The following is a 22,068-nucleotide window of genomic DNA, read 5'->3' on the forward strand; positions in this document are numbered from 1 at the left end:
CAGAACTCAGGAAAGGCATGGACTAAATGGAAGGAAGTAAGTGGAGTGGCCTGCAATAGGAGGATGCCTATTAACCTTGAAAAGCAAGATCTATGAGACAGTGATTAGCCCTGCACTTTTGTATAGTGTGAATGCTGGGCACTGAGAGAGAGATACGAGCACGTCTTGAATGAAAATGAAAATGTTCAGATAGATGCATGGAGTTATATGGTTGGACGATATTCAGAAGGAGCAAATTATGGGAAATGAGAAGGTGGTACTAGTTTATACAAAAGCTGAAGGAATCGAGGCTTAGATAGTTTGGGCATGTGAAAAGAAGATTGGAAGAATATCTAGGAAACAGTGTGTTACTCTTAGTAGAGAGTAAGAGAATCATTTTAGAAGATCTAAACTAGATGGCTGGATGTTATATGAAGTATTTGATTAGCTGTAGAGTTTCCAAGGAACTGTTTGAAGACAGACTGGAATGGAAAAGGACTCAAAAAGCCAATCCTGAATATATCTGATTGAGACTAGAAGAAAGTTGTAAATTTAGTTTGCGCGTTAGTGCAGTGCAGTCATGATTACTCAGGTATAGAACTGATTGTGCTCAAATCTGGTTTTCAGTTACACAAACTTTCCTTTTTCTAGTATCACAGGTTTCATCTTGAAATACAAACTAACTATACCTTAGAGGAATTGCACTGTAGAACAAGCAATGCATTTACTGCAGATGAGGGTTGGGACAATAGGATGTGGATGAAAACTCACTTAACCAACCTCAGCTGCTTAACTTCTGTCACTTTAGCTTTGCATAGCAGAGATTTTATTGACATGGCTAAAAATTTTCTCCAGTGTATTTTATCCTGGTGGATCCCAAAAGACTTTATAAACTGCATATGCCACAAAGGCAGCATCCACTGCAGAGGAGGGAGGCAATCAGCTTCTTCGAAGCATGGTGCTTAGTAGTAGGATTGGAAAGGTAAAGGTGGACGGGGAAGCTTTTTTTTTTTTTTTTTCCAAAGGCACTGTAGCAAATTCCTGTGAGAAATGCTGTAGATTCTGTTTGGGCAAATTAACAGATGACACCTAAACTTTTAAGGTCTCCTCTGACCAGTTAAGACTGAAGTTTGATGTTCTTTTTTTAATAAGGCTCCCAAAGAAGCTTTGTCTCAGTGTGTCCTGGCGGAAGTGCCTCAGCAAGTGGTAAACTACTTCAGCACATACAAACTACAGCCTCCCAAGAATCCTGCCACAAAGTGAGAGAGCACTGAGTGGGAGAGGCGAGTGAGGCTAACCCAGTTGGGATTCCTGCAACTTTCGCATGTCAATGGACTTGGGTCTTGAGACTTTTTTTTTATACATTGATTCATACATGTTAATGTCTGTTTGCTTTTGCATGGAAATGTACATTGCCAGTTTTTTTTACTTGAGACAAAGATGTATCCCAGTTTAATACTCATGTTGATTATGATAAAGGCTCCAGCTGGGCAAATTTGGTAGAAAATAACATGTCAAGAAGTAAGCTGAATATGAAAATCGTGAATAGACTGTGCCAAGTTGTTGGGTGTGGTGCTGTTGCATTGTGTGGCAGAGCTGGTGTAATAAGGTCATCAAGCTGGCTGAACTGCTCCAGGGAGATTCACCCCAATGTGACATGGTTCTTCAGTACTGTAGAGCTGATGTAGCAGGGGTGGGCAAACTTTTTGGCCTGAGGGCCATATATTAGGGTTGCAAAACTGTATGGAGGGCCTGGTAGGGAAGGCTGTGCCTCCCGAAAAAGCCTGGCTGGCTGCCTCCCCCTACTCCTTGTCCCCTGACTGCCCCCTCCTGGGACCCCTGCCCCAACCTCCCTGTCCCCTGACTGCCTCGACCTCTATCTACACCTCTGCCCCCAACAGGCCCCCTCAGGACTCCCACACCTATCCAACTCCCCTTGACCTCTATCCACACGTCCGCCCCCAACAGGCCCCCTCAGGACTCCCACGCTTGTTCAACCGCCCCTGTTCCCCAGCCCCTGACTGCCCCAGAACTTCTGCCCCATCCAACCGCCCCCTGCTCCGTGTCCTCCTCCTGGAACCTTCAGCCCCTTATCCAACCTCCTTACCATGCCACTCAGAGCAGCATGTCTAGCAGCCATGCCGCGTGGCTGGAGCTAGACACACTGATGCTCTGCTTGGCAGGAGCGTGCCATTCCACCATCCAGAGCACTGCCACATGGTGGTGTAGCTGCGGGGGAGGGTGGACAGCAGGGGTGGGACCGGAGACTAGCCTCCCTGTCCTGGAGCTCAAGGGCTGGGCAGGACAGTCAAGGGCTGTAGTTGCCCACCTCTGGCCTACAGAGAAGGGTATTCCAAAACACACTGTTGGCCTTCAGTGCAGATGCTATAAAAAGTTTTAAGATTTATATGACAATATACTGTGCTGGAAAACTGCAAATACAAATCACTTTATGCAAAGCTTTCACATGTGACTATTAATTGACCTTGGTGGGTAATAGTACAAATTCCATTGCTAAAGAGGAAAACAAAACTTTTCACTCTAATTTTTAAGTTGCTTTATATATATTTTTTTGTAATTGTATCTTCTCATATGCAAAGAGCTTTTGAAAGGACTACGGAATGTGCCATTTTAACTTGTTTTGTGCAGGTCTTTAGATGCCCCCTAGTTAGCTTTAAAGTGAGTGATCTTTTATTTTGATGGCAGTACTCTCTCAGCTACATTTGTATTAGTGGTGACCTGCAATTTAATTTTTTGAAAAAATTTGCTTTGTGCCTTTTTTGTTTCTTCATGGTATACTTAGAAGGCTGAAAAAAAACTTCTCTGCTTGCTATTTTTAAATCTTTACATCATGGCTATCAAGCCTGGTCTGTCTTGGTTTTACTAGAGAATTACTGGGAGGTCTCTGTATATTGTGACCTCTCATTGGAGTAGAAGGGGTGGGGATTTGAATTATTAATATCCTCCCATTCTTTTCAAGCATCGGTTAGGCATTGGTGTTAAACACTGGCGAGTTTTAAACTAAATATTAATCTTGACTCTCACTTACTCAGATTTCATTCTCTTGTGTTAATTTTATTAGTTCTCCAATTGCAATAGGGCGGAGAACTAGAATTTCTAAGGTCAGACAGAACCTTTCAGGCCTGTAGGTACAACTCAGACAGAAGGAAAAAAGGCACAAGGCTCTTTCCTTTGCAGATCATTTTTATGGATGCTGTTCTGCAACTACTCAAGTGCATCACTCCCATTGACTTCCACAGGAGTCCTATGTGCAAGGTCACTGCAGAATCAGACACAGAATTTGGAATTCTTTCTTTGTTTGTGCTTACTCTATTCACCAGTGCAGATCTATCTCTCACACTCAACTATGTGCTCAACTCCTAGCTTGCTGAATCCTGCCGCACTACAGTGTCACACGTAGGCCAGTGCAGATGCTGATGGGGGTTTTCCCCTGAAGAACTTTTTTATTTTTTTTTAAATGTACCTTAGGGAAGACTTGCCATCCCAGCATGTAATCCTGTTAAGTTTTATTGCTTTTCTTAAGTCCTCTCTCTTTTTTTGGTTGGATCTTTCTCACTGACATTTGCCTTGCAGAATTTAAAGAATCTGGATATTCTGTCTCTCTAGTGGGCAGCTCAAACTTTCCAGGCTCTATCTCTTGCCCTCTGACTTGAACTCTTATCTTCCCTTCTTTTCCCACATTCCACTTATGTCCTGGGTCACTGGCACAGCAGCTCCTTCTGATCCTGGTTCTTGCCCATTTCCTAAATGTGACTGCTGAACACGTTAATTCTGTAATTTTGCATTTGAAGTGGATTAGATTGGGAAACAATCTGTTTGGCTGACAGGATTCTGAGTTGTATAATGATAAACGAGAACCATATGGGCTAGAATGAATTTCCAAAGCATTACAGTAGCCATTCTATGCACTCAGTAGAACACTCTGTTGTAGTAGATTAGTGTACATATATGCATTCATTACGTGCTGAAGCCTCAAGGTTTTGGCTACATTCTCTGCCATATGCAGATACTATCAAAAATCTGTTTGTATTGCTGACTTAGATGGACTATCGTGATAGCCCTATGATGCTGTTTATGCATTGTAGATAGTCAAGTAAAATGTTAGTTAATATAATTGAAACCATATGACTCTTGGTCCCCCCCTTCCCCCCCCCCAGATCTTCCCAAATAGCTTAAATAATTGAAATAATTCATATCATGTCAAGTTCTAACTTTCTATTTTAATCTAATTTGATTTTTTGTTTACAGATGAAGAAATCAGATACAGAATCATTCTTTACACCAGAGAAGTGCAAGTGTTCCTACTTTATAAGTACAGTACAATCATTAATCACTGTGTCTCAGACACAAAGAATTAAGTATTGAGAGCAGGGAACCAAGGGTGTGTCAGCTTCAATTTGATAGCAGACTTATTCACAGTAGTAAACTACTGTAATTCCAAATGTGCCATTTTAAAAAGAGAGAACAAGATGTGGCATTAATTCGTTATCTAGAATAACTGAAATGTATGGTCATGAATGGGATCCTTTGGCAATCCTTTCCACGGTCTACCAGAATGATTATGAAGTGGATTCTTCTGAACTTTGGTAGTGGTATGCAGTAGCATTTAAGAATGTTACTGGGTACTGATTTTTAGATAACCTCTGTTATATATGGAATACATCCAATAGAACATCTGAACAGTTAAGACTAAACATAAACGCTTCCAGACTTTCTGCAATAGAGAACGCATAGTATTTTATTTGGCAAGCCCTCCTGCCCTCTGGCATCTTCATGTTAGAGAATGTACCAATGACACTTAATATCAGACTGTATTTGAAACCCTGCTAGATTTGCACACAACCCCAACCTCCCCTTCTCTCAGGACTTCAGTACATATCTCTGCTATGTCTTTTTTTTTTTTTTTTTCCTTGGTGTTGCAAGACAGGCCACTCTCTGGTTCCTGAGATAACTTAATTGTCCTTTTCTTGTTTTCTCTTATTCATATATTTAAAAAAAATATATATATCCAAACATAACTACATGTGGCCTTTTCTGCCTGAAAAAAGAAAGTGTTAACGTGAAGTAATGTTCCAAGGGGGGAAATGCATCATCAGTTTTTCTAATTTTAAATGTAACAAATGCCTTGGACTAATGTTGACAAATCTAACTATAGTTGTACTTAATTTTCTGCTTTTCAGTAGGAACATGCTTGCAGCTTGCTAGCACCACCTTGTGGTAAACGTTTTGTATAGCAGCCTTCATAATCTAAGAAGGTAGATGTGCTTTTTCCGCTTCGTTTGCTAATACTATATATGCATGTGTATGGTAGAGAAATATCCTTATGACCAGACTTAAAAAAAAATAATTTCCTTATATATTTGTGATAAATCTAATTGATGGAACAAGTAGATTTTGATGCCATATGACTGAATTCATTAAAACTGCAAACTTCGATATGCTACTGTTTTGGTGTATTTTCTTTTCAACTTTCCCTATCAAACACAGAGAGCACTACCTTTGTAGGAGCTGTACTAGGCTTTCCAGGTTTCCTGCTTCTAGTTTATACATGCAGTTCATAAAACAGCAAAATTATTTTCTAACATATTTGAACTGCCAGATATTTTTTTTTATAAATTAATACTCCTTTGTTCACAGAAGCAAAGTGTAAAGAGATTAGCCAAAAACAAGATATTATGAAGTCAAACAGCCAGGCATAAAGGTTACAGTGACTTTCAGTGTCCTTTGGAAATTCAGAATTACATCATTTCTGGTATTCTATAGAGAATTATGATTAATATATTGCACACTGTTTAAGTTATCTTTTGGAATTTATATTTTGGGAACAGGTTTTGTGTTCAATCACATCAAAAACATTTAAAAAACTTGTATCCCACATTTTTCTTGCTGCTTTGCAAGAAATGATTAAATATATTTGATACTCAGGGGGTTTGACATTTAGTTAAGTAGCACTACTTGAACAACATATGCTGCAGAACTTCAAGGTACATTACTAATTTAACCTGAACACTTACAAACTAACTTTCCAATAGATAATGGGGAGTGCACAGGTGTTGCAAGAGAATGCTGCTGCAGCAATTCAGCCCTTACTTTACAGTCCGCGTTAGTGATTGATAAACTTCATCCTGAGGTGCCAACAGTGAAAAGGTTTATTGATATGTGTATTTGCAGAAAGGGTCAGATCTCTGTTGCAGTAATGGCTTAGCCTATCACTATCGCAATTTTAAAATGTGTTTTGATATATTTTCCTTTCTTTCCCTAATCTATTACACCACCCCGGTGACACACTTTACCTCAAAGCTATATGAAACCCAGTATCATGAGTGATTGTGTCTTTACTACACACAGAAGGCTTCATGTGCAAGAGTTGTGTGGTGTATTTAAGTGTGAAATCATGCTCACATGCTACTGCAGTGGTCCCCAAACTGTGGAGCGCACTCCCCTAGGGGGTGTGGAGGAGTGTTTTGGGGGTAGTGCATGGTGGGCTAGGGAGAGAGCACTATCCAGTTCCGCTCCAGCCCCAGGCACAACTACGCTGCATGCCAAGCCCATCTCTGGTCCCAGCCACAGCTCCATTTGCCCCCAGCTCAGCTCTGCCCTTGTTCCCTCTCCATACCAGGCCAGCTTTGCCCAGGGGTCGGCAACCTACGGCACACCAGCCGATTTTGAGTAGCACGCAGCTGCCTGCCGTGGTCCCAGCCCTCAGCCCCCTCCTCCCCCCCCCCGCCCACCGCTCTTCACTGCAGGAGCAGGAGGCAGAAGCTTGGTCCTGCTCAGCCCACTGCTGGCCTAGATGAACAGAACCCCAGGCTGGCAGTGAGTTGAGCAGGCCGGTGGCATAAGATCAGCATTTTAATTTAATTTTAAATGATGCTTCTTAAACATTTTGAAAACTTTTTGTTTACTTTACATACAACAATAGTTTAGTTATATAATATAAATTTATAGAAAGAGACCTTTTAAAAACATTAACATGTATTACCAGCACGCAAAACCTTAAATTAAAGTGAATAAATGAAGACTCGGCACACCACTTCTGAAAGGTTGCCAACCCCTGCTCTAGTCTCAGCTCTGCCTTCAGCCCAAGCTCCTCTGCTGAATTCACTGTGCAGTAATGGAGGGGGGACACAGGCAGATTCCATTACTGGTAAAAGGGCAGTGACAGAAAATGTTTGGGCACCAATGTGCTATTGGGTGTGCATTTGTTGAATTACTCTATATCCACTCTCCAGTCTGGCTCTCTTCCTCCACCTGTGGGAGGCACTTTTTTTTAATATGGGCTGATTCTTGCCTTGTAGCAGTTACTCTTGGTATGTTGTTAGGGTGGCAGGAATCTTCATCTTAGGTATGAAGACTCCAAGGAACATGTCAGGCAAGTGTCTTAATCTTCCAAGAGAAAGTGTAGAGTTTCTTGACTATATAAGGTTCAGTACTGCAGTCTTTAGTCAGGCAAAGCTTCCACTGATTTCAGTTAGAATCATAGAAGATGGGATTGGAAGACACATCAGGAGGTCATCTAGTCCAATTCCCTGCTCAAAGCAGGACCAACACCAACTAAACCATCCCAGCCAGGGCTTTGTCAAGTCAGGCCTTAAACCTCTAAGGATGGAAATTCCACCACCTCCTTAGGTAACCCATTCCAGTGCTTCACCACCCTCCTAGTGAAATAGTGTTTGCTAATATCCAATCTATACCTCCCCCACTGCAACTTGAGACCATTGCTTCTTGTTCTGTCATCTGCCACCACTGAGAACAGTCGAGCTTCATCCTTTTTGGAACCACCTGGGTAGGAATTTTTCAACAAAACCAGTTTTGATGAACTTCCCTCAGGAATAATTTCTCTGGGTTGAGGATAGACTATCTGGCCAGACACACACCAAGAAGAACAAATATCCCAGTGGTTAGGACACTCACCTGGGATATTGGAGGCCTGGTATGAAGTTGTTGTTCTGCCTGATTTGGATCAGGGACTTGAACCCAGGTCTGCCAGGCAAATACCCTAATCACCAGACTATTAGCTATTCTGAGGGGTGGCACTCTAATTTTTCATTACTCTTTGAAAGGTTTTGGGTTTGTCCGAATGTAGAATGGCAAAATTTCGAGCTGGGTGGGAAACTGAGTCATGACTGCAGGAACTGATGGTCTGTGACTGACAAAAAGATCAGCAGCTTTTTATAGCAGTAGCTACAAGGTGTAACAGTCCACATTTTTCAAAAACAGCTTTTAATTGAGTGTTCAACTTCAGATACTGAGGCCTTTCTTTTCAGAGGTGGTGAGCTACTTGCAGTTCGCATGGACTTCAGGAAGAGTTGGGGTTGCTCAGCAGCTATGAAAGTCAGGCTATGATTTAAATGAAGTAGAGCACCCAAAATTAAAGGCCACTTTTGAAAAACATGGCTTTAGTTTTTTATTCCGTATATTCAGCTACCTCTACTGAACTGAAGGCTCCTACTTTCAACAGTTTCGAGGTGACACTGAGATCTGCAGGATCATTATCCCCTTTGTCTTTTTGGTGATTGACTTTTATTTGATGATGGTTTTGCAGTGTGGTCTTCTGCCCTCTGGAGACCAAAACTGAAAGCTCTGAAACCACAAACTGTTGTTAAATTGAGCCCATGTTGGTTAAAAAGCAAGTCACTTGTTAGAAATATAAAATGAGGAGAGAGAATAATAAGGGCAAATATTAACAACTTCAGCAATATTAATGCAATAACAAGGTAAAGGATTATGATAGGAAACCAGAATAGAAAAAAGACACATGAAAACAAAGATCAAACCAGTCAAGAGGAAAACCAGGAGGAAGAGTAATGAGAGAACTAGGAGGTGAGGGATAAGGAGAAGTAGGCGTAAGAGAGGAGTAAGAACATGGAGGAAGCAAGAAATAGGCCTAAGGCTGCAATCTGTGCTCTAATTACTTTGCTACACAAAATGTTATACCCCACAATCAAGGTCTGAAGACCAAGTACATTCTCTCCCTGGGATGAGGGAAGAGAAAATAGTTCTGCACTCTGATGCAAAGCCACACTGTACCCTCTCTCCCCTCAAAGATTCTAGGTGTGATCACAACTCAGTTCACCATCTACTCCTGTCTCTTTTCTTTGACCTCAACAGTGAGAACCTCTCCTTCTCCTGCTATGGGGGAAGGAGCCATGCTGATGATAAGAGACTTGTTAGTGGTTCCTCTGAGCAGAACCGGTTTAGGTGGAGGTTGAAAATTTGCATCTGGCTCTTCCTTTTGCACAGATGGTTTAGGTGGGGCTGTGCGTTCTGGTGCTGGCTCAGGTTTCTTTTCCTCTGGCTCAGGTTCCTTTTCTTCAGTTTTTTCCTGTAATGAAAAGTTAAGCACTTCAGTGCTGCAGACAAAATCCAAGAACCCATATTCTACTCAGAGTGTGGAGTCATAAGGTATGAGTATGAATATGAATATTGGAATGGAGACAGAATTTACTACTGCCACCTACTAGTGGATAAGTGGAACAGAACAGGATTATTATCAATTTGCATATTCCCTAAAGTAGGCTATTGTAATAAAGTAATTCCCACACATTTAATGGCTTGCTACTTGCTCATAAATTTGACTATTATATATAGAAGTTGTTTGGATTTACTCAGTTTTGGCTAAATGTGTTAATCTTAAATTTGTCTCCATGATTTGCAAAGCAGTAGGGAAAAGCTGGGAGTTTGAATAGCCAATAAGTTAAGCAGTGCTTTGCCATCCGCTGGATTCTGTTGCTGGTGGTAGGATAATGCTTTCAGGGCACATCATGGTTTTGTTAGAGGGGGAAATGGCTCAGTTGCCCCCCAAGGCCCATATAACAGCAGTTCTTACTCCCATTTCCCTTTGCCTTTTTGCTTTCTGCTGCCTTTTTGCTTTTGCTCACTCTGTTCTAGCAGAACAGGGATCAATAACGTTTGAGTCAAACTTTTGATCCAATGATGTTTGAGATTAGGCACTCTAGGTTACATCTTTCCCTGTTGAAGTAGGAATTTTATCATTTCAGTAGGGCCAGGATTTCATGCAATATGTTTGCTCAAACCTGCAAAGTTCCTCTCTTGGGTTTTTCCCCTGCTTATCCTTTGAGCATTCTGAATAGTCTTTTGTATTTGTTGTGGGTTACCTGAACAGCTTGCTGTCTCTTCATCTTGAGCAGCATAGCTAGGCCTCCTTTTCCTGTCCCTCCAAACATTGCTTTGAATAGTTTGGGAGTTTCTGGTTTTGTTGCAAAGAGACTAGTCAAGCCTTTTGCTTGCACTTGTGGCCCTTCAGTGGGCTTACCCTTCTCCTTGAGCAGCACCCTGTAGATAAGATGGAAGATAGTTCTCACTGCAGTGTGTTGACAAGTCTTATGCTAAGATATTACTAAACCTCCAAATCAAAGCATGAAACACGTATAACCTTTTTCAGGGTCATTTTTCATCCCAAACTTAGTGGAAAAGAAAAAGGGCAGGAGTATGGATCTATGGCAGACTGCTGCTGTTCATATTTCGAAATCTATCTCTTCCTCTGCAGGATGCAGGTAAAACAAATGCATGCTCCAAACAAGGTCACATCAGAGGAGGATTGTATAGGGTAAGGTCAGAAACAGGCATCAAAGAGAACATACTCCATTACTGCCACGAGATGTGCATGTGGGGAGAAATTTCTCCTCTCTTGCCTGCACTGCAGATGAGTCTTTGCACATTGAGCATTCCCTCTGCTAGTGGATTCTGCACTGAAATGAACAGAAGTGATCGTGCGCTGAAGTGACCTGCAGTGTGAATCACTGTTTGGTGCTTAGACTCAGAAAGTTGGCAGGTTGCTGTAGCTCTCTGTTAGACTCTTTCAGTAAAGGAGGTGGGGGAGAGAGCTCAGTGGTTTGAGCATTGGCCTGCTAAACCCAGGGTTGTGAGTTCAATCCTTGAGGGGGCCACTTAGGGATCAGGGGCAAAAATCAGTACTTGGTCCTGCTAGTGAATGGAGGGGGCTCAACTCAATAACCTTGCAAGGTCCCTTCCAGTTCTAGGAGAGAGGTATATCCAATTATCTAAAAAAAAAGTAAATCACTGTATAGAACCAAAAGCTTTCTAACAGCCAGCACTGTGACATCTGGAAAACAATCCATGGACTTCCCATTCTGTGCTATGCCTGATTACCACCAACAAAGATAATGGAATCACATTTTTGTGGGTAGTTTTTTTGATGATGCACATGGCAAACTAGGCTGGACCTCACTCTTCCAAAACTGTTTTGGTTTTGTAGACACGAACAAGAGCACGAACTTATTTGTGACGGTAAACTATGCAGATATAGACTAGAACTACAGGACAGCAGGTACGAGCAAATTAGCATGCTTTTATTTCTGTTCAAGGATTACACAGCTTGTGAGCAAACCTCTCTGTGCAAACTTTACTGAATTTTTTACCCCAAAATGCGATATGACCTATGCAGCTGTCACCACTTCCCAGTGTTGCACCTTGAAGTTCTGGGGATAGGGATTGAGGAGTGGGACAGTGGTGGCACTGATGCACCATGGCAGGGTGAATGGGAATTCTCATTCATCTGAATGTTGGAGGGAGCTTATTGTAGTGAATGCAATTGTAAATTGGTATCTTCACTGTAATCTGAAAAATTCACTAATATGCTTCTGTTTTCTCTTGCAACATTCAGGAAGCTAGGAGAAGCTTCTCCAGCTGTTTTGGTGCTTGACACCAACCTCAAGCCACAAACAAGCATGCACAGTTTGTGGTTTAAGCATAGTTTAAATATTAACCATTTTGCCAGTGCTACACTGTTTGACCTATTTTTTTAAAAATCTTTTGGAGAGACTTGTTTTCCTGTTTTTTGTTCATAGTTGGAGTTTTTAATTTGATTAGCTAAGTTGTATTGATTTAAAACAGAGGTTCAGACCATTATTTATAGTATATTCCGGCAGCGCTGGGAGTGGCCGGGTGACACGTTAGCTGATCACAAGTCTAAACAGGGCCAGGGGCAAAGAGGGGATCTGTAGAGATACAGCCAAAGTGGGGAGAAAAGGAAGTTGATACATACAAATCTATGCACTGACCCACACCCAGCTAAACTCTGTGTATACGTAGACCTTGGACATGCTTCTTTTAGGCCTAATTTAAAAGCTCCATGTATACACCCTTAGGGCTCTTTGAAATCATAGAAAGGTAGGAAGGGACCTCGAGCTCCTATAGTCCATCAACTTGTGGATACAGAAAAGTATGTGTCTACAGGCTCAATTGCATCCGCACAACTGCACCGTTGAAAATGTGGTCCTAAGCTGAGCACTATCTTGCAGTATTCCTGCACAGGAAATGCAGGCCAAGGTGAGAAACTAGTCGGGCACCTGTGGGGTCCTGTTTGCTTCTAAACACTTATGTGTTTGTCATCCTTTATGGAAAGAAGAGTTGAGACTTGGTTCATAACTTTATCTTTACCACTCTTCCCTGACTACTGCCATCCCTGCCATGACATCATGAAATCTACCAAAAGTTACCATGATAATTCCACAACAAGCACCAAGAACTAGTTTTTCTAAGAAACAAATGTAATTATCTATCAATCAAAATTCTTAATTCTGTATCTAAGCCAATACTGCGGGGGCCATACTTAGCCTTCTTCATCAGGAGCTTTTCCGAGTCTGGATAATGCACCAAGATTTCATTGAGAGTTTTCTTGTCTAGAATAAAGAGATTGGCAAATCCATGTGCCACCACATTAGCGGTCCGCCGATTTCCTCCACTTGCTGCTAATAGGCTGCAATGGAAACAATACAAGAAAGTAGGGTTAGAACTTGCATGTGTTATGAGTCTCTTTCTAGGTGTTTTCTTCACTTAATTCAGCGATCATTAAAAAGTTCACATTTACCCCACCATTACCTGAGGTACTTCAATGCTTCTCTCTACTTAACACTAAAACTATACGGAACATAATTGAATCTTTCTTTGATTCAGAAGGCATTTCAGGATATTGCAGTGCCTCAAGGTCATCATTATCAACATCAATTATTGTAGATGTAGGAGGTGTAGGAGATTGGGCTGAATTTGTAATAACCCTATGACAAACACTGGAAAATGATTTTTTTGAATAAATCCCTGATATCCGCTTGCTTACTTGTCTTCTGCCTCTTTTGCATAAAAGTAGAGTGCAGAATGTGCAATTGCATAACTTCCTGGACAGTATACTAGACCCAGTTACTAGACTGAAGATTTGTATTGGGAGATATCAGAAATGCTAGTTAATAGAGCTTTCTGGTTGATAAAGTGCTGGATAACACAGCTTTTACTGTACTAGGAATGTAAGAAATCTTGCTGGATAGAAACATGCCTCTCAGATGAGACTCACTTTAAGGCTGTCACTCATTTCTAAAAGTTCCCTACGTTCTACATAAATGTGGCATTCCCACACTATTCTGGTTGGAAACTAGTGATGACAGAAATAAAGAAGCATGGCACTTGTCATAAATAGATAGGTAAGGTAAGGGTTAAGTTTCTTTTACCTGGAAAGGGTAACCAAACACCTGACCAGAGGACCAATCAGAGAACTGGATTGTTTAAAGTCAGGGGCTGGAATTTGTATACTCAGGTCTTTTTTTTTTGTTTTCTCGGCTGTGAGTAAACACAAGGTTTCCTGCCTAACTCATCTTATTTTCAATATTATACCAAAAGTCTGTGAGGTACAAAGGCAACCCCAAAGCAATTTCGCTATGGAGAGCTTTTGTTTACGAATAGTTGGATGGCTGTGTCTTCGTTGTTTTCTCGGGCTGTGATGTTAACAGCTTTCTCCTAACTGCATCTTACTCCAAGTTTCTCCTACACAATCGTGTACAACAGGAACCCAAAGTCAATTCGTGCTAGAGGAGCCTTTGTGTGTTATTACGATGATGTGGATTGTTGACTGGTTTAAATGGGGCTATCTTTTAAATCAGATTGTTCTTCATATTTTCTGATACAGCAAACGAGCCCTGTATTGGTTTCTTAATGCAAGATTATTGTTTTTATATTTTCTTCTTTTCTTTTTTTTTTCTAAGTTTTTCTTTTTAACCCTTGTGAAAGTTTCTTTTTCTAGTGAGGCAGAGAGGGGAGGAAAAAGCCCAAACTCGTGTCTCACCTCCCTATTGCCCAGGGCGGGGAAAGGCTATAGGACAAAGGAGGGGGAATTTCTTGTGTGAGTGACTAGGTAAATACCTAGCCTCGGGGAAGCTAGATTGCTTCTCCGGTTGTATTCAAGGGTGAAGCATAGCATTTGCACGAGCTTAACCCAGGAAAGGGGGGAAGCTGGGAGAGAAGAGGAGAGAGAGACCCAGGGCTGCTGGGTCCTTGGGGGTTCCCCCAGGGCGAAAGTTGGTGTTACTCGGGGGCATACTAGGACGCCCAATAGTCCTAGTTGGTGGCAGCGAGAATATCCAAGCTGGTAGTGAGCTTGGGGGAGTTTCAGGTAAGCCCCCAAATTTTGGACGCAAAAGTCCAGGTTTGGGACAGGACCAGAGTTTGGACGCTAAAGTCCAGGTACTGGGACAGGTGGCTATTACTACAGCACTGACATTATAGAAAAAAATATTTGCTCTAAATGAATGACTCCTGCAGCTTTACTGCATGAATCACTTTTGTGACCCTGACTGTGAGTCTGTCACACATTGCATCCCACACCTGGATCCTGGCAAGTTGAGTGGTATGGATATAGAAGGTCTCTGCCTGACAGATTGTAAATTGCTCTCTGAAGGTGAAGGGAGTTTGTTTTGAAAGTGATGAAAGAGATTAGTTTTACAAACAGAAGTCTGGCATGAGAAGTATGGTACACAAGTAAAAGTTTAGACACCTGTACAAATATAAATCTGAACTGTTGATCTTGGATTCAACAGACTTCACTTCACTATCCCATCCAGGGCAACAATCTAAGTAAGCAACACAATACAGTGTATTCCATGTCTTGATATGAATGCTAAAAAACTCCTATCATGAGTATGAAAGGGTACATCTGCACTAGACTTTTGTACCTCCATTGATTGTCAATTAACCCACTTACTTAAAACATTTTATAAAGGCTAGGTGAACACTCCCTACGTTTGCCTATGATTAAAAAAAAGTATGGTAGTAGCCTTGGACAAAGAACAAATGTTTGTAGCCTGGATCAAGCTCTGTTTACTCAAGTGTGGGCAATTTGAGGCTTTGTTTGAAATCCTGGTTCTACTGAAGTCAATGTTAGTTTTGTCATTGACCTCACTGAGGCCAGGAGTTCATCCTTGGAGTATACAGCTAGGAAGGAGGAAAGCATGTGTGTTCATTGTTCTAGGCTAACAGTGAGACTGGATCAAGCTTGGCTGGCAGGGCATAGTCTTGACACACCAAATCTGTATGTTTTAAAATCCTGACACTCAAATCTCTGATGCCTAACTGTATTAGGAACTCCAAAATGCTCTGATTTTATTTTAAGAAAATAATGCCCTGATGATGGCCCATAAGAGTACGTGTCCACTGCAATAAAAACCCTATGCATGGAGTCTCAGAACCTGGGTCAATTGACTCAGGTTTACAGGGCTTGGGCTGCAGGGTAAAAATTAGTGTTGATGTTTGGGCTCAGCTTAGGGCCCAGGCTCTGAGATCCACTCCCACTCTTGGGGTTACAGAGCCCAGCCTCCAGTCAGAGCCCGAACATCAACACTGCTCTTTTTAGGCCCGTGAGTCCAAGTCAGCTGACCCAGGCTAGCTGTTGCTATGCTGCATGTCTTTATATGCATCCTAAATGTTGTGAAAGCTGGTGTGATGGCATGCACAGTGATAACTCCGCGAGCAGATGAAAGATCACACCTGGCACTGGAAAGGGAAAGGTTTAATAATAAAGAAAGGGGATGTATAAGGAGATGGAGTCACAGATCTTAGCAAGTGCCCCTTCCTCACCACTCATTAAGACTGCTGTGAGTGGAGTCTATGTCTATGCTCTGCTTCCCTTGGGATACCATAAGCTTCTGGAGCCTGAACCGAGCCATTGTGCCAATCTTGGGGCCCCTATACACACACTCAGAGAACAGACCTTCTACCTAGCACTCACCTCTGAGTGGTGAAACTCTCAGTGCGATGCTGACCCTTCAGACTCCCTGGAACTTTAACACACCACTCCTAGCACAGCACCCAAGAGGCGTGAAGCTGCTGGTTACAGTTTAACTCTCTCAGGGGCAACATGGTATTTGGGGATGCTTAACACATACTGGTAGACTGGGTTTGCACCAACTGTAGCACCATTGCTCTTTACTTAACAGACAAAGTACTAAGTTTTCTAAATGATCTGTAATCTGAGGCCTTGTCTACACTATCATGGTAAGTCGACCAATATTACGCTACTCCAGCTACGTGAATAATGTAACTAGAGTCGCCGTAGCTGAGGTTGACTTACCATGGTGTGTCCACTGCGCTGCATTGACAGGAGACACTCTCCCATCAACTTACCTTACTCTTTTCATTCCAATGGAATACCAGAGAGCACTCTGCCATGGATTTAGCAGATTTTCATCAGACCTGCTAAATCGACCTCACCGCTGCATCGATCACAGCAGCGTCAATCACCAGTAAATGTAGACCTGGCCTTAGAAAGGAAAGACTGTAAGGGACCTCTAGAAGTCATGAAGTCCAGCCCCTTGCCCTGAGGCAGGACCGAGCAAACCTAAATCATTCCTGACCAGTGTTTATCCAACCTGTTCTTAAAAACCTCCAATGATGGGGAGCCACAACCTCACTTGCAAGCCTATTCCAGAGCTTAACTGCCCTTAGAGTTAGAAAGTTTCTCCTCATATCTAACCTAAATCTCTTTTGCTGCAGATTAACCCCCTTACTTCTTGTTCTACCTTCAGTGGGCCCAGAGAAAAATTTGTCACCATCCTCTTTAGAACAGCCCTTAACATATCCGAAGATAGTTACCAGGTCCCCCCTCCATCTTCTTTTCTCAACTAAACACGTCCAGTTCTTTTAAAGCTTCTTCCAGTTTACTAAACCTTCTAAATCTTTTTTTTTTCTCTCCACAATTTATCCACATATTTCCTAAAGAGTGATGCCCAGAATTGGACACAATGCTCCTGATGAGGCCTCGCCGGGGCTGCTTAGAGCGAGACAAATACCTCCCATGACGTACAGACAATACTCCTGTTTATACACCCCAGAATATTAGCCTTCCCCCCATTTTTTGCAACTGCACCACATTTTGACTCATTTTTGACTCACTTGATTTGTGATCCACTATAAACCCAGATGCTTTTCAGCAGTACTGTCGCCTAGCCAGTAATTCCTCATTTTGTAGTTGTGCATTTGATTTTTCCAGTGTAATGTGGTACTTTGCACTCGTCCTATTGATTTGCTGTCCCCCATCACTGTTTGACAACAACCCTTAGATAACTGCTCTAGAAGTACAGATTTTTAACCAGTTGTGCACCCCCCTAGAGTAATTTCACCTAGATCACATTTCCTTAGTTTGCGTATGAGGATGTCGTGGACAGTGTCAAAAACCTTACAAAAATCAAGATGTATCACAGCTGCTGTTCTGTCTCAAGCCAGTAAGCCAATGACCCTCAGTCAAAGATGTCAGTACACATCCTAAACACAATGTCCCACACTAGCTCACCCTTCTTTTGGGAATCCTTGGAGGGTCATCTGTGTTCTGTCAGGCAGGCAGAATCCTCCCCTTCCTTGCTTTCCCTGTCCCTGTGGTGGCTTCCTTCATCATAATGCAGTGTAAAATGGCTCTCTTCTCCAGTTCCACCCATGAGTCCCTTTGCAGATTCCTGCTATGGTCATCTACTTCTTCTATGCTGCCCTTTAGTAACTTTCCACTCCCAGACCCACCTCCCTTCAGCCAGGGAAGGAAGTTCCTTCTCTCTGCTAGAGCAAACCCATTGTCCCAAGGTGTTTTACTCTGAATAGACAATTGTAGAGTACTGATCACCCACCATGGTATCCAACCTGGCAGAGATGTGACGCAACCATGCTAACTCATAGTGGAGTCACATACATACAGGCTTTCCATTTCACAGTCATTTCATGGTACAATTAAAAAAAGAATCCACCATTCAGAAGTGGTATGGACAGCACCCCAAATAATCACAGATAGATAAGGAGGGTAATGACCTTTGAAAGAGCAAAGAAGCATTAAAAAAAAAAAACTTTGCTCCTTAGCTGAGTGCTTGCAACAGCCTTCCCTCTCTATACCACAGAAAAATCATGAAAACATTTAAATAAACAAAAATCTCTCGCTTGTATATAGCACTTGTGAGCAGTAGAGCTCAGTGCTTTACATTAAATAAGAGGCAAAGTAACTAACACTGCAACAGCTCATTGAGGAGACACAGCTTTAGTGCCAGTTTCAATCTCCCAGCTCTGCTAGTGGGAGAGAGGTTGCAGGAGGTGAGGTGACTTGTGTCAAGGTCACACAGTCAGCCAGTATCTGCCTTCAGATTAGAATCTAGTACTTCCCAGTCTTTTCCTGTAAAGGAAAAATGCAGTGGTTCTATATGAGGTCTCAGATAGATAAATATATATTTACTAACTATAAATGGATATCAAATACATTTCCATGGCAGTTCTGAAATCACTGTCTGAGTTTTGGTATCGCTGTTCTGTGAACAGCACCGACTCAGCTGGAACCATCATTCTGACATTTCCCAAGCAGGGGGCTCTGTAATGATACGAACTAGGGTTGAAGAGATCAGCTTTTCTATTAGCAAGCATGGGAAACCAGACCCTGATGTGCAGCGAGTTTTATAAATAAGCATATGTGACTTGGTTAGACAGTCCTTGCTCAGAGAAATTCATTTTGCTTAGGGATGGGAGCATAGAGGGCATGATGGGGCCCCTTTTAGCTGGTGGACCAAGAGTTACCATAGTGTTGGGTTAACTGAGCTTTTTTAAATGATGCAACTTGCCTTACCCAGCTTTAGATGCTCTAACTTCCAGTGCTCCCGAATGGGGAACCTTATCTTTTCTGCTTTACTTTCCTTACAAAGAAAATCTGCTTTTCCACAGTAATAACCCCAAAATGCTGTAATTGTCATTAATGTGAGATGCTGTATTTTGGATATGTAGCAATTTTTATAAGGGTTTAGAAGCATCAAATTGCCATCCTCGTGCCTCCCCATTTCTCAATTTGCCTCTTATCATTGACTGTCATACACTGTTACCTTTCCTGGGAATAAGATACCAGATTGATCCTGAAACTGCTGTTGTGTTGCCCAGCAGCACAGTTGTACTCCAGCACAAGTGCACATAGAGGGACTCAAGAAAGGGGGGAGACCTAGTTCTCAACACTGAGCAGGAAGTCCGCCAGTACCCTGCATGCTGAAGCTGGTTGAAAAACAGAATTTCCATCCCATGAGATATGCCAAGATTTGAGATAGTCCTGAATTTGGTCAACAATCAATCTCAGAATGTGTGGTGCAATGAAATATTTCATTCTGACCATATGAAAACATTTTGTTAAGGTTGAAACCTTTGGAGTTTTATGTTATGAATAATATAAAAGCCAAAACAATAAAGGTGAAATGAAACATTTAGATATTTTTTCATTGAAAATTTCAGTGTAATTGATCTAATCCTGCAACCCTTTTTGGTTTTGTTAAAGCAATATTTTCTGATGGAAAACTGGTCCACTGGAGAGTTTTTTGACTAACTCTGCTGCCCACCCACTCCCTTACTGACATGCGCAGCATAAGAAATGGAGAGAGCATAGGCAGTAAATGGGTGTGTGAGCTGATACAGCTTAATGCATGATCTTCCTTGTGATAATGAGGTCCTTAGCTATGCTCTCCCTTCTTGGAAAACCCCTCACTTCTCCGACGGAGTAACTGGATGGCTGTGCAACAAGGATCCCGCTATTGTAGGATCACATTTGTCTGGACTCCTTAATTTGCTTCTGCTATTTTTCTGTGCAGCATTTAACCTGTAATGCTTAGACTGTCTTTAGATTAGATTACTTTTTATACAGCATCACAGTTTTCATTTACATTTAAATACATTATTCCTAATTTCTATTTAAAAGCAGAAAAAGGGCTAGGATTTATTGGAATCATTTTGTCTAATTATTTCACCTACCCTACAAATATGTCTACTTATTTCTATGCTGCTCTTCTCCCACTGAAGTAATCTGTAAGGCCGCTACTACCTTCTCCTCCTCTAAATCCCACATCAACTGATTTTTCTGGTGACACCTATGCATTAGCACCAACTTTGTGGGTGCTCTGGGGCTGGCGTACCCATGGGGAGAAATTAGTGGGTGCTCTGCCTAGCCCCACCTCTTCCCCCCCCGAGCGTGCTGCATCTCTTCTCTTCCGCCTACCTCCCAGCGTTTCCTGCTCAGCCGCTGCCAAACAGCTGTTTAGCAGCATTAGCATGCTCTGAGAAAGGGCGGGGAGCAGGAATGTGGCACACTCAGGGGAGGAGGTGGGGAAGGGCGAGGCTGGGGCAGGGATTTGGGGAAGGGATTGGAAAGGGGGCAGGGAAGGGGTGGGAAGAGGTGGGGCAGGGGCAGGGCCTCATTAAAGGGATGGAGTAGGGGCGGGGTCAAGTACCCACAGGAAGGAGGGAAAGTCGGCGCCTGTTCACATATGAGAAATTAGTGTTAAAAGTATGCCGCTCTGATAAATCATCAAAATACAGAGCGGCATACTTTCAACACTACTTTATAGTGCAGAATGCTAGGGAATGAGAAAGTATGACATTTCCGAACTGTCTTCATTCCATACAACCTGCCTGGGGAGCCACTGAAAGACTTGCCAGAAACGGACAAGAGTGCAGTAGCTCTGTCACTGCCCTAAATGCCAAAGGTGTAATAGGAACATGATGATGATGACCTATGAGATATTACCCACCTAATATCAGCAAGGTACAGGGCAATTGAGGATACTAATTTCTAGTTTAAAAAAATAATTGTATATTTGTTTGTCTCCCCCCCCACGCTTTTTAGATGGGAAGTTCTTTGGGGAAGGGTCTGTCTTTCTATGGGAAGTATGTAGCACATTGTGGATTTTAACACCATTATCATGAAGGGGGAAATTTTTGGAGACAAGGACAGTTATGCACCTAACTCCTCTTGAAAGACAATGGGCATTGGGTGCTATTTCCCATTTGTACCTCTAAAAGTTTCTGCCAGCCACCCCCAAAAGTTATATTGCCATTGTAGTGAAACATTAAATTGAAGACAGCTTCCAGTCTCTGTCCTTAGTTTTCTTACAAATAAAACAGGCAGTAAAAGGACCAGCTTGAACATGAGACTTAAATTGGGCTCTGTGGTACAGTTCAGCAAAAACATGGACACATTTTAAACGTTTCTAGAGCCTCAAAATGAACTGAAATGTTTGGTTTCCTTCAGTAACTATTTTTTCTTCCCAGTGAGAAATTTTTTAAAAGATAATTTATATGCAATTTGAACAAAAATATGAATAAACTGCAGGTATCTTGTATACCATTCTATTAAACAAGTTAACAAGAAGGAGAAGGGTTGATATGTTTCTGCAAACAAGTCCTGAGGCAGAGATCAGGAGGTGAACAAGGCACTCTGATACCATGGTGACAAGAGTGTCGTGAATAGCCAGACAAATAGGTAAACACAACAGCTATGCAATAACAGTATTTCAGTTGATCAGTTCCATTAAGGAAGGTGTTTTATTTTTCCTGCTGTAAAGCACTCAGAGAACCTTAACAGAGGGCCCTGTATAAACCCATTATTTCTAACACGCTGCCACACGGATGATGATGATTCCCCAGTGATGCACTGAGTGATTCAGCTGTTTGCTTTCCTCCAAATTTAGGAACATCTGCCAGCTGCTGAGTATTTTCTCCTTCCCAGGCCCACCCACTGCCTGCTGTTTAAGTCCAGAGTACCTCGTGCCTGTATTCATATTCCTCTAAGGATTGTATGCTGTCTCCAGGAGCATAGTGGTGGGGATTTCATTAAGTGATCATTTCTGGAAGAGTAAATATTTGCTGGGAAAATGACCTTGGTCATTGTGTGTGCCTCAAGTGGAAACATCTGCTTGCTCAAGACATCTTTATTGGTTCAAAAGTTGGAAAAGCGTCCCAACCTAGTAGACAAATTTAACTGGCCAA

At 42.1% G+C, this 22,068-nt stretch overlaps 2 protein-coding genes across 5 annotated transcripts in view; one reads left to right on the plus strand and one right to left on the minus strand.

The window, feature by feature from the left end:
* Positions 1 to 5,439, plus strand: part of CPNE3 (copine 3) — an 87,478-nt gene extending 82,039 nt beyond the window's left edge. For all 4 annotated transcript variants that reach the window (XM_032786288.2, XM_032786296.2, XM_075063090.1 and 1 more), the window contains one exon: positions 1,132 to 5,439. In XM_032786288.2, the coding sequence (XP_032642179.1) occupies positions 1,132 to 1,242 (111 nt within the window). In that variant the 3' untranslated portion in view covers positions 1,243 to 5,439. The remainder of the gene's footprint in view (positions 1 to 1,131) is intronic.
* A 3,640-nt stretch (positions 5,440 to 9,079) lies between these two features.
* CNGB3 (cyclic nucleotide gated channel subunit beta 3) overlaps positions 9,080 to 22,068 on the minus strand; it is a 102,365-nt gene continuing 89,376 nt past the window's right edge. The window contains exons 16-18 of the mRNA XM_032786422.1: positions 12,596 to 12,742; positions 10,119 to 10,296; positions 9,080 to 9,325 (exon numbers count right to left, since the gene is read on the minus strand). Coding sequence (XP_032642313.1) covers positions 9,080 to 9,325; positions 10,119 to 10,296; positions 12,596 to 12,742 — 571 coding nt within the window. The remainder of the gene's footprint in view (positions 9,326 to 10,118; positions 10,297 to 12,595; positions 12,743 to 22,068) is intronic.

This window comes from Chelonoidis abingdonii, chromosome 2 (assembly GCF_003597395.2).
Source record: "Chelonoidis abingdonii isolate Lonesome George chromosome 2, CheloAbing_2.0, whole genome shotgun sequence".
NCBI lineage: Eukaryota > Metazoa > Chordata > Testudines > Testudinidae > Chelonoidis > Chelonoidis abingdonii.